Here is a 12,906-nt window from a genome sequence, read left to right on the forward strand (position 1 = left end):
TGTTGTTTGTTTAATTATTGTTTTGAGATTGATTATCATATGTGGGTTGCTGCTTGGATTGTATGCCGAGAGGAACATTAGTTGTTGTTTTTCATAAGGGTTGTTTGATAAGTCATGTCAGTAGGCGACTATGAATAATCTGTTTTCTTATGTACTCAATGGATGATGACACGAGGAAGTCTTATGTTGGTGCATAGGCCCGATTTTGGTGAATCAGAAAGTCCTGCATGCGTTGGTGCGTAGGCTCGATTTTGGTGAACCGGAAAGTCCTATGTTAGAACGTAGGCCCTGTTTAGGTGAACAGGTCGTGTTTGCTAGAGTACGGAAGAAGACATATGGTGATAGTGCTTAGGAAGTGGTGGCATGGTTTGTTTGTGTGGGAGTTAGATTAACAATGTGTTATTGTGTTGTGAATTTGATTTACGTGTGGGTGTTATGAGTTTAGAAGTTGTTTGATAAATTGTATTATTATAATTATATTGTTATATGTGATTTTGATCTTGATTCTGTTAGCTCACCCTTGCATGTTGTGGTTGTGGTTGTGGTTTCCACTTGTGATGATCGTATAGCAAATGATGTTGTAGAGGATATTGCTGATGATGGTGATGCTATGTACAACGATAAACGAGTGGGGAATTATTAGCGGGATTTCAAAACATTTTTTATTTAAATAAACATGTTGAGAATTTTTAGTACATTACTTCAAGTTGTAATTGGATTAATTATTATTTCTGCATATTTTATTTGATTCTTGAGAAGATAACAAACTTTTAAATTTTCTTTAAAGTGTGAAGATATCAAAGTTATATATATTCTCTAATTAATGGAAGTACTTTACTTAGACATGACACCCTAAATTGGGGGGGGGGGGGGGGGGGGGTGTTACAATATAGACCTAAGTATGACTGTCCACCTAAAAAGGCTATAAAGTCTACATGTAAGTCAACTTTCAGTTTGACAAATCTCTCTTGAAAAATGCTTTATATAGATGAAGAGAAGACCAAGAAGCCTATTGTTACTCTATCTCTCAGTCTAATAGATCTTTCTTGAAAATGCTATACATAGATGAAGAGAAGACCAAGAAGCCTACTGTTATGCTATTTCTCTACATCGTCTAACGCTTTCATTTAAGAGAGAACATCTTATCAAGTAGTCAGATCTCATTGTATTGAATTTATCATCTCCTCTAAAGTTATTTGAATTTGTACTTGTATATAAAAACACTTTAATTTTGTTTGCAAATTCAAGAGTTAATCAAAACACTTGTTTGTTTAATTCATGTGAATTAAACGATCTAGTCAAGTATACTAGTTGAAAACCAGGAGTGTATAAAGTCGTACAATCCAGTTTGGATTATGGTAAACTAAGAGTGGTTGATAATACTTGTTGTAACCAAGAGTGATTGATAATACTCGTTGTAAACTAGGAGTGGTTGATATTCGTTGTAACCTGGGTAAAAGATTAGTGAAACTCTTTAAGAAGTTTAAGGGAGAACTAAACATTACTCAAATTAAAGCGAGTCAGTATAAAAATACTTATGTTTAGGGTTGGGCAAAAATAACTGATTTGTACTGCACTATAGTTAATTATACTATATTATACTAAAAAAAACCGATCCACTTTTACTAAAAGTTGAGTATACTATTTTATGGTTTAGTTTTTAAAAACTGAACTTATAACATTTTCGGTTCGGTTCAGTTAACTGCCAGAACTGTATTTACTCTTTCTTCTTCTCTAGTTCCCGTTCAACTCCTTCGTCTTGCCAAGAAAATGTTATTTAATAATAAAATATTAAGTTCACATAAAAGATTAATAATGATTTTTTTAAGACAAAATTTTTTTATCACAAATTTTTATATTTTTTTATCAATAAACATATATTACTTTTTAAATAATATTATTTTAAGAAATAAAAGTGAAATATATTTTTTTAAATTTAATTTTATTAAATGATTAAGTAATAGAAATCATAAAATAAAAAAAAGACTATATAAAAAAATAACACTTTAAATATATTATATTCCTTAACATATTATTAAATATGTAAAAATATGTTAAAAAAACTTTTCATGATATTAAAATGTGTGTAAGTGCACACACTAAAATAATTATTTATTTTAAAAATCAACTAACTTTAAAATAAATATCAATATTATTAATTTTAAATATAGTATTTTACAGATTAAAACTAAAATATATTTTTTAACGTTAAATTTTATTAAATGACTATATAATGAAATATCATAAAAAAAATAGTAATATAGAAAAAATAATTAATATTATAGAAATATCAAATGACAAAAAAATTAACAAACATTTATTAAGAGTAACTTTTATAGTATCATCTTTTATTATATTATAATAATTAATAAATATTAGTTTAATAATAAAATATAAATAATTAATTAACAAAACAATTTTAAGAGGCAACAAAATAAATATAAATAAAAAATTATTTTAAAATAAAATAAGTAGATAAAAAGATAAAATAAATTATATACTCATATAAAACAAAAAATATAAATAAAAAATTTTAAAAAATAAATATAAAAGTAAAATAATATTCATGAAAAAATAAATATAAATAAAAAAAAATAAAGTAAAATAAATAAATAAAAAATAAAATAATTTCCATACAATATAATAATAAAAGAAATATAAATAAAATAGAAAATAATAATATTAAATAATTAAAAAATTAATTTGTAAGACACTTATGAATAAAATAAAATAAATATTAAAATAAATTTTTAGTATTTTTTAATATTATAGTAGATAATAGATTTTCTAAAAAACTCTCATCTAGAATCAAATAAACGAATTCTTCAAAAATATTTAAAGAAAAAAATGTTAAATAAAAAATATTTATAAAATCATAATATCTTTTAAGTAAAATTTAAATATTTTTTATTTATTTATGATCTTTGTACATGCATAATGAAATAATAATACTTCACTTTAATTATACAACTTATGTTCTTAGACAATTTACTCATTCATTACACAATCTTTATCTCACTCTAATGCGAGTGAGATATGTAATGTATTCTCATTGAAACTATTTATGAATTAAATGATCTAGCGAATTAGTAATTTACTTTTAATTGACCCATAGGTTAAAAACTTCAAGAACGTTGTTATACTTCTCAATTTCAATTAAAAAGTTACTTTAATAATTTATTTAATATAATTACCGCATTATTTCAGGATATCAGACGGCTACCATTTAAAAAATTTAAATAATTAATCTTTTTGTAATAAACTTTTATAATTACAGTTGTATGTGTTTGGGCGCTTCAAGAAAGTGGAAAAGTTCGAAGAAAAGTGCTTAAAAAAAACTAGGGCAGTGTTAAAATTAGTACAATTGAGTTCAAAATTAGTATAGTTAATAGTTTAGTTCAGTTTATATTGTAATTTAGTACATTTTAGTATAGTTCAGTTCGGTTTGTTTGAACTGTTTTACAGTTCACTCAAGTTTAGACAAATTAGTTTTTAGTTCAGTGCAAATTTTAGTACTACAGTTCAGTTCTATTTGCCCACCCCTACTTATGTTATTACTTTTCTTCTTTAAAACATTTTCCTAAACCCTCTATTAAACATATACATGTCTAACAATTATTGTAGATCTTCATTAAGCTTTGATTTGCCAAAAAGTTTTAAAATACTATTCAACTCCTTTTTTAATGTTTTTTGTGTTTCAAAAATGATAAAAATAAATGTTTATAAATGTATTTATTAAAAGTGAATGTTTATTTAAGAATTATATAAAATATTATTTTAATAAATTATAAAGGAGATAAATGTTTATTTTAAAATTATAGTGGATTTGAGTCGTTTAGAATAATTTATATATAATATTTATGATTAAAAATATTATGGTTTAATGTTTTGGTAGGTCCTTATTTTTGTCCAGAATCTCAGATAGGTCCCTTTCTTTCTCGGCGTCTCAATTGGGTCCTTGTTTTTGTAAAATTGAAGCAATTAGAGGCTTGCTGTCAAATTGGACAAACAACCGTTTAAAATGGTCTTGCGTGGCATGCTGAAGGTATTGTTTAAACTGACGTGGTATTAAAAACATGTATGAAGTGTATTTTGTATTAAAAATTGGAGTGCAGAGAGGGGAAATCAAATTTAATTAAGGGCAAAGAAGGTAAAACAAATAAAATTAAGATCAGTCCTTTCTCTTCAATTGCGAAATCGAAATCAAATTAAGGAAAATCAATTCGGCTTCATATTAGGGTTTGTGGGAGTAAAATAAGTGTGTTTTTGTTCGATTGGAAGAGATGGATAATCAAATGTAGAAGTTTGTTCATCTTCGACATGTAATGGGTGGCAACATCAAAAGTTTAATGTCGTTTTTCGTGATGGAGTATCTACGACTGATTGATGGTGTGAACTTTGGAAAGAAAATTGCAGGAAAGAAGATTACAAGAGTAAACTTTACAATTGAAAAGCTCTAAAAGCTAAAAGTCAAACCAAACAGCAACTAAGAAAGATGCCCCACTGGACAAACAAAATGGTTTTTATAGTATCACAATAAAAAAAAAAGATCAATGCCTGATTTGCAAGTTTCACAAGAACTCAACAATCAGTATTAAAGTTTTCAAGAGATCTTTCGTTTTTTGGCAACTGACTTCACACATGTAGAAAAAAATAGCTTCCACTATTGTCATTGAATTACACGACACTCCCAAACCACAAAAATAGCTTCCACTGTTGTCATTGAATCTCCTTCCTTGGCACCGGTGGCGGGTTCTTCTGCTTTAGCCGTCAATGTTTATGGCACAAGAGCCGCAGATCCCCTCGCTGCAGGAGCGACAAAAGGTGAGGCTGGGATTGATCTCGTTTTTTATCTTGTGTTGCGGGTTCCACCCTAAATCCCAATCTGATTTCGAAACTTGAGTTGGGATTCTTCTGCTATGGAGCCCCAATCTCGGCGTTTCTCTTTCTCTTCCATGAACCCTAATTCGGAGTCCAATTTTTTTTCCCTAAATGTGATTTGGATTTCTCAATTGTAGGGCTGCACTTAAATTTTTTATTTTACCCGGTTTGCCCTTGACTACATTTGATTTAACATTTATGCAATCTATTTTTTAATAAAAAAATCAATTCAAACTCGTTTTTAATGCCACGTCTGATTAATTCATACACTGATCATGTCACGTAACCCAAACTTAAACGGTCGTTTGTCCAATTTGACGGCAAGACTCTAATTGCTTCAATTTTACAAAAACAATGACCTAATTGAGACGTTGAGACAGAAAGGGATCTATTTGAGATTCTGGACGAAAATAGGAAACTATCGAGACATTAAACCAAATGTTATTGATATATAAATTTAATTTCAACTTTATTTGAAGTAATTTAGTTATTAAAACGGGTTAAATATGTTTTTAGTCCCTTTAGTATCAGACGATTTTGTTTTTAGTCCCTACTCAGAACTTTGATGGTTTTTAGTCCTTATTGTTTTGAAACTCTAACTAATAGTCCTTAAAATTGGACAGTGTTAAGTTTTAGTGGATGTGGCAAACGGCGATGCCACGTGATCACTGATCTGCTCTATTCTCTCTCTGCCACGTTGGATGTTTAAGTGTTGAACTAAGATTAAGTGAAGAGCACTTCGTGATCTTTTATAAATGAGATTTGAAGAAGTTGGGTTCTTCTTCGTGGCTGCAGCTGGGGGCAAAGAACTTGGGTACATATGAAGGTTGGAGTTGGTGTTCTTGAGGAGGTAAGTTCATATGTTTTGGTTTTGGTCTTCTTCTGTTCTTCGTGTCAATATGAGGATTTGGGATATAGGGTTTTTGTGGGCAGGAAAGCTGATGACGGGATTGTTTTCTTGTAGTGAAATGAAAGGTGGGAGTGGAGGAAATGGTTGGACGCGAAGGTCAATTGGTTCGTCTAAGTCGCAAAGCTGTGGATCATCTTCACGGTTACCTTCTAAATTGTGTGGTTGTGGTGAAACATTGTTGGTTTTGAAGGCAACTACTGTGAAGAACAAAGGAAGATTGTTTTATAGATGTAGAAATTGGGCAGTAAGTGATTAAATCTTTCATTTCATTTGCTGAATTTTGAATTAATCTTGTGTTGTTTTGATTGCAGAGTAATTCAAGTTGTAATTACTTTGAATGGCATGATGAAGGAGTTTCTGAAATTGAAGGAAGCTTTGAAAGAAAACGTGAAGAACTTCAAATGTGTTTGGAAAATGAAAAACTTGTATTGGATCTAAGGAAGAAGAACAACAAGTTGAAAAGGAAATTAGAAGAAGAGAAGAAAGTTGGGAAAATGATGTTGTTGTTGTTTGTCTTTGCATGGGCGTTAACAATTTTCTTTTGTATTATGTTTTTGTTAAAGATGAATTGTAATTAAGAATTATGGTTTAATAGAATGAGGTTTGTCTGGAAATTGTGGTTGTTGTTTGTTTTCCCTTTAACATTCCACTGCTACTGGTATATTGATTTGTGTTAATAAAGGAAAGAGTTCCCAGCATAAGAAAGTAGAAGCAGAGTATCTGTAAATGTGGACTTGGAATAAATAAAGTTAACTTGGCATTATGCAAAGATGGAATACAACACGAAGCACGATATAATATGAAGTGGTCCCAGACTATTAAATAAGATAAGTTTAGTGGTCCCTTTCCACTACAAAAAATATTAAAAGCAACCACAGCAACCACTGTACCCACTACTACTATTGTTCCCTGGGTCACTGTGACTTACAAAATTCTCATTAAAATAAAGGGTTGGCTACAATAAATCTTCAATTGGTACTAGCTTGGGACCCTAGATGTTGTGCAGCTAGTCGTGAGGATGTTCTTCTTCCACCTTGGTGCCTTGATGCAGGTCCTGCTCTACTGCCACTTCTTCTTCCCCGTTTTGATGTTCCTCCTCCTTGGTCACTTGATGCAGCTCCTGCTCCACTGCCACTTGTTCTTCCCCTTGTTGATGTTGCTCCTCCTTGTGACCTTGATGGAGCTGGTTCTGGTTGAGAACCTCCTACACTGGAAGTGGCTCTTGTGTTGCCAGATCCTCCTACAGTTGAAGTGGCCCTTGTGTTCTGTAAATGGAAGTAAGCAACATTGCAATTGTCATAGTGTAAATAAGTTTGAATGTGTAAATAAGTGAAGTTGTAAAACATTGATTTTGTACCTTTTTCTTTCCCCTTTTACATGTTCTTACATTATGGCCAAATTCATTGCAGCTGCTACACTTCATAACAAGATTCTTCTTTGACAATTTTGTATGAGTCACATATTCATCAGTCTCCCTTCTTCTTAGTTTTTTAGGCCTCCCAGGGATGTTTTATAAATTGGAGGCAGTAGGGAACCAGATTCAGAAGTTGACCACAATTGTTGTCCATTGATTGGAACAATTTCAGGGCCATAACAAGTCTCATAAGCCTCTCTCTTGTAATAAGGATGTACATAGTCTTCAGGGTTTTCTAGTTTGTAATTGATGGCAGCCATAGCATGCCTGCAAGGAATTCCTACCAAATCCCAAAAGTAACAACTACATGAATGGTTACTTAGGTCAACTACAAATTTATCCATAGTAAACTCGTGGGTGACTTCAAATTTTGCAGCCCCTGCCTAAGTTGGAATCCAATTTCCACTCTTCTCAACTTCCCCATCAAGCCTATTTCGTGGTTTAGGCATCACAGCTCCTGTATATGTCTTTGCTTTTTCTCTAAGTGTTGCAAACCTCCTCATAATGTAAGTTTCTAATCCATTCCATCATAGTTGTGATAGGTTTGTCTCTAGCTAGTAAAATTGTACTATTAAATGACTCAGACAAATTGCTTAACAAGACATCGCATCTAGGATAACTACTAAATGCATGTTTACACCAACGATTAGTTGGAATAGCTAGCAACCAATTGTAAGCATCAATGTTAACATTGGACAACTCACCCATTTTCTTTTCCCATTCCTGTTTAAATGTGGCCTTCGCAGCCCCCATCATAAGATCACTAATAAGCACTCCTCCACCAAACTTCTTCTTGTAATTGTTATACAAGTGCCTTAAGCACAATCTATGTTCCACTCCTTCCAAGATCTCATCAAAAACTATCATTAGTCCCTGCAAATCACAAAAGTTTGTCATTAGTCCCTGCAAATTAGAAAAGGTCCTGGTCAATAGTAAATATTCCAATTGCTATGAAATTAAAATAGGGAAATATTTAAATTCAGATACCTTTTGTTGATCAGAGATGAAAACCCAACGTTGACAATCAATGCCTCCAATATCAGCCAGTAGTAGTGTCAAAAACCATCTCCAACTCTCTTTGCATTCATTTTCAACCACAGCAAAAGCTAGTGGGAAATATTGGTCATTCGGGTCTCTACCCACTGCCACCAACAACTGACCCCCATATGTTGTCTTCAGATGACAACCATCTATCCCTATGAAGGGCCTGCAACTTCCTAAGAAGCCTTGCTTACAACCCTCTAAACACATATAGAATGAGCCAAATCTTGGAGGCAAACTTGGTTGGGGTTGATTGACTTTAATTTTAAATGTTCCAGCCTTCACTCTTACCAATCCACCCACATAATCATATAGACGACCGTATTGTCGCTCTCCATCACCAACCAAAGAATCCAAGGCAATTTGCTTGGCCTTTCCAGCTTTCCAAGCAGTTATTCCAACACTGAATGACTTCTTAATGTCATCAATTATTTGGTTGACTGTCATGTTAGCCACATTTACAAACCTATCTACTAATACTTGTGCAATCCAGTTCACATTTGCACTTTTGTTTCCAAAGACCCTTCCACAACTGTGTCGTCCAACCAAGGTTTTCACCCTAAATGTTTGCTTGCCTCCTACCTTGCTAGCCATAATCAGAAAATCACATTTGTTTTTACAAACTGCCCTTACTCTGTTGAGGTCATTCTTCACAAACTTAACCTCTTTTCCATTTAATACACTATGCTCCAATAGTGCATTTTTAAATTTCTTTAAAGAACAGAACTCCATCCCCAATTCAAATCTAAAGTTCTTGTTCATATCATCTTTTCTATACTTTTTAAACTTCCCCTTTGAAAACCTCAAATCCTCATCACTATCTACATTTGAATCCAATTCATCACTATTGTATTGGTCATTCATGTCATGATCTCTAACTTCATTCAGTATAAATGAACCTTCCCCAACATTGCCTCTTCTAGTCACACATTTCTTCTTCTTTTTCATTCTATTCCACCTATCCAAAACTGGATTAATGTTTCTCCGAAATTGTTCCACCCTATCATTCTGTCCTCTTCACTGTCATCCATACATTCTTCAGCTGAAGCTTCTACTTCCCCCTCAACAACATTCCCCCCTTCCTCTTCTTCCCGAAGATAATCATATTCATCACGACCAACAACCTCTTCTTCTTCCTCACCCATTTCAACCTCTTCATGTTCATCATCACCATCACACTCTTCTTCTTCCTCACCCATTTGAACCTGTTCTTGTTCATCATCACCATTGTGACACCCGGGCACGGAGACGAGGGCGGGGAGTGACGCCGGTGCAAGAAGCATGGTGCAGGGGGCACAGACAAGGAGCGGCTCCTGGCAGCTTCGGGTGGAAGGGGTACATGGACGAATCGGACATACACCGGAATGAGAGGGATCTGGAGACTGTGTAGGTATGGGACTATACAGTTGAAGGATATCTTAAAGGGATTGATTTGGCTACTCATATTACCAAAATGCATTTGCTTTTCGGTAGCTTAGCCCATAAGAACTCCATGGTTAAGCGTGCTTAGCCTGGAGCAATTCTGGGATGGGTGACCTTCTGGGAAGTTTTCCCGGAAAGTGTGCGAGTGAGGACAAAGCACACTGGAAAGCCTCGTGGTGATCTGTGGGGGCGTTACAACCATCACACTCTTCTTCTTCCTCACTCATTTGAACCTCTTGCTGTTCATGACCACCACCAAACTCTTCTTGTTCCTCACCCATTTCAACCTCTTGTTGTTCATGACCACCATCACTCTCTTCCTAACCCTCTTCTAGACCCATTCCACCCTCACTAGGAACATATTGAACATAGATTTCTACCTCTTCCTTATTCTCCTCTGCATAATTAGCCAAGTACAGTGTTTCACTGTCATCACTCAATAATCTCACATTATTCACCAACGATCCGGATCAAGTCCTTTGATCACGTGTATCTCTCCTCCAACATACTGTAGCCCCTTATTACTAACAAACTTCCCCATGTGATGCAAACAAATGTCGAAAACCATTTCTAGACCTACATTCAGACATCAACGCTTTACGCACAAATTGGAACAACCATAATCGAAACAGAAAAACAATAGCTTAACTTACCTTTACGCTTGTCTTTCACGACCACCAGAACGACCACCGCAACCACCACCGCAAGGACCACCAAGATACAATGCTTCTTGTGAAAGGTTTCCACTACAATGCTTCGAGTAAAACTACTTTTCCTTTCCCCCAATTCAAAAATTTAATTTGACAATTTGTGAACCCTATATCTAATTTCAATGAACAACGTAATTAACTAACTTAATCTCAGTTCAACACTTAAACATCCAACGTGGCAGAGAGAGAATAGAGCAAATCAGTGATCACGAAGCATCACCGTTTGCCACATCCACTAAAACTTAACATCGTCCAATTTTAAGGACTATTAGTCAGAGTTTCAAAACAATAAGGACTAAAAACCATCAAAGTTCTGAGTAGGGACTAAAAACAAAATCGTCTGATACTTAAGGGACTAAAATCATATTTAACCCATCGAGACATTAAACCAAATATAAATTTAATTTCAACTTTATTTGAAGTAATTTAGTTATTAAAACCTATAACTAATAGGTTAGATAGTTTTGAGAATTAATTATATTCAACAAGAGCTATAAGCATAATTTTTTTCCTTTTTTATTTTTATGTATTTTTTATTTCTTAATTATTTTTGTTTGTAAAAATTTAATATTAAACTTTAAAAAACAACTAATAATTTATCGACTAAATGCAGTGATTTTGTATAGCTCATTAACCTACTATAGTTCTTTTAATTGAGTTTGTTAAACAAGACAGACTATAGAGTTTCACAAGAAATCTTTATCAAGATAAATATAACAGACTCAAATCCATTATTCATACCCATGAAATTTGATATACGTTTTCCATCTTATTCTCAAATCAAATTATAACTTAAAAATTAAAATATTAAAATTATAAATTTTTTCTAATTTAATTTCCTATTATTAGTTGTATTTTTAGAATTTTTATCTTTTTTTTCTTTCTTATCTCATATAGGAGTGGGATTGAATTCAAGGTTAATTACATTCATTTTCTTTCTTCTAACTAACGAGGAAGTTTGTGATATACATGCAAAAGTAGATTTGTCCTATCATTATTATTTGTTTGTTTTTGAAAAACCTTATTCCAATGTATTTTTGCAATAATTGAGGTAAACGAAAGTTCCTAAAACACCAAGTTACTGTCATAGTAAAATATTCAATAGAGAAAGACAACAGTGAATATATAATTGATTTGAATAATTGGACTTGTGCACACCGCTCCTATTATGTCGTATATGATGTCTTTTGTGTTATGTTTTCTCAATATAAGAACTTTGATATATGTGCATTGGTTTGGTTTATGTACATTGGTTTGGATAGGCTAAAATTTTTAGAAGAATTAATTATCATTTAAAACTAAAAGTAATTAGTTAATTAGTTTTTTATTCTTATATGTTATCTTAGTTTGGAAGGGATTAAAATGTTCAGAGAATGTTTCATATTTAGTGTATTTTTTTTTTGTGGATTGTTTTATAAAATTTTTAAAAGTTCAAATATTTGAAAATTTTTCTATATAAAATTTTACGGAATATTCATAAGAATTTATAAAATATAAAAATTTGTAGTATTAATATTTTTTAGAAAATAATTTTTTAACATATGTATAAATTGTTTTTTTTATAAAAAAAGGTTTATGTTAACTTTTAATTCAAAAAGTATTTATGATATGTGACTGAAAATACATTATTAAAGAAAATAGAATATAGAAAAAGAGAAAGTTTTGTTATTGGTTTCGATTTCTAAAATGAGTTTTAAGTCATGACATATATACTAAGAACAAATTTTGGAGTGGACACGTGGGAATAATGGACAAAATATTTATATTAAAATAATATTATTATATAAAGAAAAATTTCAAATATTCGTACCATTTTCTAATACAATCATTTTTCTTTAAATCTCCTTCTCTTTTCGTTTATCCTCCTTCTCTCTAAAAATCTCTCATCTTACTTCATCTAATTTTCAATCAGACCAAGTTTAAGTAATCCGGGAGTCAAAAACATCCTTTTTCACTGATCAAAGTCTTGTTTAGAGCTGGTAAGTCTCGATTGCTTGAGCTCTTGTGAGATTCCGAAACTTTTTGACATATGCAAGCCAAATTTCTGGTTGCATGTGTTCATCAGCTTCTTCTTTCCATTTCTGATCACATTTTTGGTCTTTTGGTGGTCTATCCTTATCAATCAGTGAGTTATAGGTGTTCTTGGAAGGGTAGAAGATTCTCGTTCGGTTAAGAGGTAAGGGAAGCTAGTTAATTTAATTGAGTTTCCATATATGAAATTACTGTTTGGATGGTTGCATGTGTGCAACTTGAATGTTTGATTGAATTGTGTTGAATCTGTGAATGCGAGAACCTGTGAACTACTTGGAGTTTCCCTGTATAAGTGTTCGGTATGTTCTAATCTTAAGAAAGTGGGTATGCGAATATGATACTTTGGGGTTGGGAGTGAAATCTCGTATGGGACTCTTTGGGATGATGTTAGAACGATTTTAGGTACTTTTGGATAGGCTTAAAATGGTATATGAATCATGTTTGGAGGATTATAAGTTGGAAAGTGGTAGGAATTAGTGAAAATAGTGGTTGATCAT

At 32.2% G+C, this 12,906-nt stretch overlaps 1 protein-coding gene across 1 annotated transcript; it reads right to left on the reverse strand.

The window, feature by feature from the left end:
* Nucleotides 1-6,759: 6,759 nt before the first annotated feature.
* Nucleotides 6,760-9,391, reverse strand: LOC108339256 (uncharacterized). The gene is made up of 5 exons (XM_052878173.1): nt 9,280-9,391; nt 8,193-9,214; nt 7,910-8,078; nt 7,370-7,485; nt 6,760-7,056 (listed from the first exon to the last, which is right to left on the reverse strand). The coding sequence occupies exons 1-5, from the start codon at nt 9,389-9,391 to the stop codon at nt 6,760-6,762; spliced, it is 1,716 nt and encodes a 571-aa protein (XP_052734133.1).
* Between the last annotated feature and the right edge of the window lie 3,515 nt (nt 9,392-12,906).

The sequence above is a fragment of the Vigna angularis genome, chromosome 5 (genome assembly GCF_016808095.1).
Source record: "Vigna angularis cultivar LongXiaoDou No.4 chromosome 5, ASM1680809v1, whole genome shotgun sequence".
In the NCBI taxonomy this organism is placed as follows: domain Eukaryota; kingdom Viridiplantae; phylum Streptophyta; class Magnoliopsida; order Fabales; family Fabaceae; genus Vigna; species Vigna angularis.

Excerpts from the sequence above, each read along its gene's own strand:
- LOC108339256 (XM_052878173.1), bottom strand. The coding sequence starts at position 9,391 with ATGGGTGAGGAAGAAGAAGAGGTTGTTGGTCGTGATGAATATGATTAT. Across the intron at positions 9,215-9,279 it reads AGAAGCTTCAGCTGAAGAAT|TTTTGGATAGGTGGAATAGA; the intron begins GTATGGATGACA and ends ACATTAATCCAG. Across the intron at positions 7,486-7,909 it reads GGAATGGGAAAAGAAAATGG|GAATTCCTTGCAGGCATGCT; the intron begins GTGAGTTGTCCA and ends GGGATTTGGTAG.